The following is a 2739-nucleotide window of genomic DNA, read 5'->3' as shown; positions in this document are numbered from 1 at the left end:
ACCCTCGCATGTGAGTACAGGGAAGCTTCAACACAGCTTCCTTTACTGTATGCCTCACCTCTGTAAACACCTATAGAGCATTTGTATCTGCGTGTGGCAACATACCAAGGTCAAGTGGTTGTTCCCGTGCTAACTGCAGGCAAACCATGTTATACAGCGAGCCTTCGGAGGCCTGTTTGATAGGAATCCCGTCTTGTCTGTGACGGCAGAGTCAGCAGGAGGTCTAGAATGGAATTAATTTATTTCATTTCCCCTTTAAAAATCACAAACTGCAAACACAGATTACTTCATCATAAGCTCTGACTGCTGGGCCGCTCGTCAGCCGACCCGCCAGCCCCGATGCACACAACGACTCCGCCGTACGCCGTGTCGGGGGTATGATAGAGGGAAACACGTTCATTTGATTCAATAAAAAAATCTTAAAGGTCACAATTATTCAATTTTTTAAGAAAAAAAACAAAAACTCAACGCAGGCGGCGCCAAGAATTTCCCCTCTGCCTCCACTGCAGCTGTCGTGCTTCCCAGCGCGCTCGGCCGCCGCAACATTTCCTCTTTTATTCTTTTCTCTCTCCTCATTTTTGTTTTTCCTGCAAACACAAATCATCACCATCCATATCACCACCCTGAAGCCATCCCGTCACCGACAGCCGCAGCGGGGGGCCTCAGTGCAGCCGACGCTTCGTATTAGGCAGAGTATATGCTGCAACAGCAGCAGCAGCAACAGCAGCAGCAGCAACTACAGCAGCAACAGCAGCTTCTGCAGCAGCAGCATCAGCAGCAACTGCAGCACCGGCAACAGCAGCAGCAAGGTATACCTGCGTGTACAGCAGCAGCAGCAGAATACCCCACTTCAGAACTGCCTGTTGACTGGGGGCCCCTCTGGCTCGGCGGCGCCACGGTGTAAGCCCTATCGCTAAGATTCATACAGGAGTTGCAGCACCGCGAGCCTTCTGCAGCAGCAGCAGCAGCATAGATAGCAGCACAAACAGCAGCAGTGCTTACGGCGGCGGGAGGCCACATGCAGCAGCAGCAGGGCGTCGCCTGCGGTAGCAGCAGCAGCAGCAAGACATCACATGCAGCAGCAGCAGCTGAAATCTTCCTAGGAGCCCTGAAGGCTTCTTAGAGTCCGTGAAGTGGCAGGCGATTGTGCGGCTTTGCTGCAGCAGCAGCAGCTGCTGCAGCAAGTGCTGTAGCAGTCAGCAAAGCTACGGCGTTTTTGAGCAGCCACGGGACAGCGTGAGCTGCTGTGTCTCTATTCTGCTGCGGCCGTTTACCCCGCACAGATAGAAACCCAAGGACTGCAACTGGCAGCAGCAGCAGCAGCAGCAGGAGCGGCAGCGGCAGCAGCAGCAGCAGCAGCAGCAGGCATTGCGGTGTCGGTGTGGGCCTGGCTATCCGGGGCAGAAACCGAGAGAGTTGAGAGCCCCTCAACAGCAGACGACGGCTAACGAAGAAGCGGTGTTGTTGCAACGAGCAGCAGCAGCAGCAGCAGGTGCAGCAGCAGCAGCAGCAGCAGCAGCAGCAGAGCATCTGAATCGAACTCATCTGCAGCAAAGATGTCTGTAAAGCTGCGAGAGTTCATTCGCCAGGTTCGGGCCGCCCGGACAGCAGCAGAGGAGAGAGCTGTGGTAGCCAGAGAATGTGCACGGATAAGAACAAACTTTAAGGTGAGATATGGACTGCTGCTGCTGCTGCTGCTGCTGCTGCTGTTGCTGCTGCTGTTGCTGCTGCTGTTGTTGTTGTTGCTGCTGTTGTTCTCGTTGTTTTTCTGCTGCTGCTGTTTTTGCTTTCTGCTGCTGCTGCAACTGCTGCTGCTGGTACTGCTTCCCCTGCTGCTGCTCCTGCCACTTGCTGCTGCTACTGCCACTGACGCTGTTGCTGCTGCTGCTGCTGCTGCTGCTGCTGCTGCTGCTGCTGCAGGAGGGGGACAACCGCCACCGTCACCGCGACGTGGCGAAGGTTTTGTTTATATCGATGCTGGGATACCCAACGCACTTTGCTCAGGTTGAGTGCATCAAGCTTCTCGCCAGCAACAGGCAAACCCTAAACCCTAAACCCTAAACCCTAAACCCTAATTTTTTTTTCTTTTTTTCTTACAAAACCCTTAGTTTTAAACACGTGTATCTCTTTCTCTCTCTGTGGTGCTCCCCGCTGTCGCTGCCTTCGTTTGTTGAGGGGCTTACTGAGCCGCACAGAGACAGACAGAGAAAGAAAGATGGCTGCTTGCATGCGTTTCTTTGCTTCTACTTGTTTCTTGTTCTTTCTTTTCTTTTTTTTTCTGTTTTTTTCTCTCTGTCTGCATTTCTCTGTATTAACATTTTTATTTATACTTCTCTCTACTATCTCTGTTGGCGTCTCCTCTGTCTTTTTCTCTCTGTACTACAACACATAAAATTGGTTAAATTAGTTTATTATATTATATTATATTATATTATATTATATTATATTATATTATATTATATTATATTATATTATATTACATTATATTATAAATATATTATAAACTATTACCGTATACTACTACTACTACTATTAACACTATAAATATTCCTATTCCATATATAATATATAAAATACAATCCATAACATATTAAAACTGTGTATTTTTCTTTTTTTTTTTATAGATATGCAGAGAAGAGAATAGGGTATTTGTGTTTACCAAAAAAAGAAAAACACAAATATATAAAAAATAATATTCCATATAATATATAAAATACAATCCATAACAAACTAAAACTT

The 2739-nt window shown here is 47.8% G+C and overlaps 1 protein-coding gene across 1 annotated transcript in view; it reads left to right on the top strand.

Annotated features, from left to right (window-relative positions):
• Window positions 1-1556: 1556 nt before the first annotated feature.
• EMH_0032200 (gamma-adaptin, putative) overlaps window positions 1557-2739 on the top strand; it is a gene marked incomplete at both ends in the record, with an annotated part of 8164 nt that continues 6981 nt past the window's right edge. The window contains 1 exon segment of the mRNA XM_013494609.1: window positions 1557-1667. Coding sequence (XP_013350063.1) covers window positions 1557-1667 — 111 coding nt within the window.

Source organism: Eimeria mitis, genomic scaffold, assembly GCF_000499745.2.
Source record: "Eimeria mitis Houghton genomic scaffold, Emh_scaff1219, whole genome shotgun sequence".
Taxonomy (NCBI): Eukaryota; Apicomplexa; class Conoidasida; order Eucoccidiorida; family Eimeriidae; genus Eimeria; species Eimeria mitis.
This window is presented reverse-complemented; position numbering and strand designations above follow the sequence as displayed.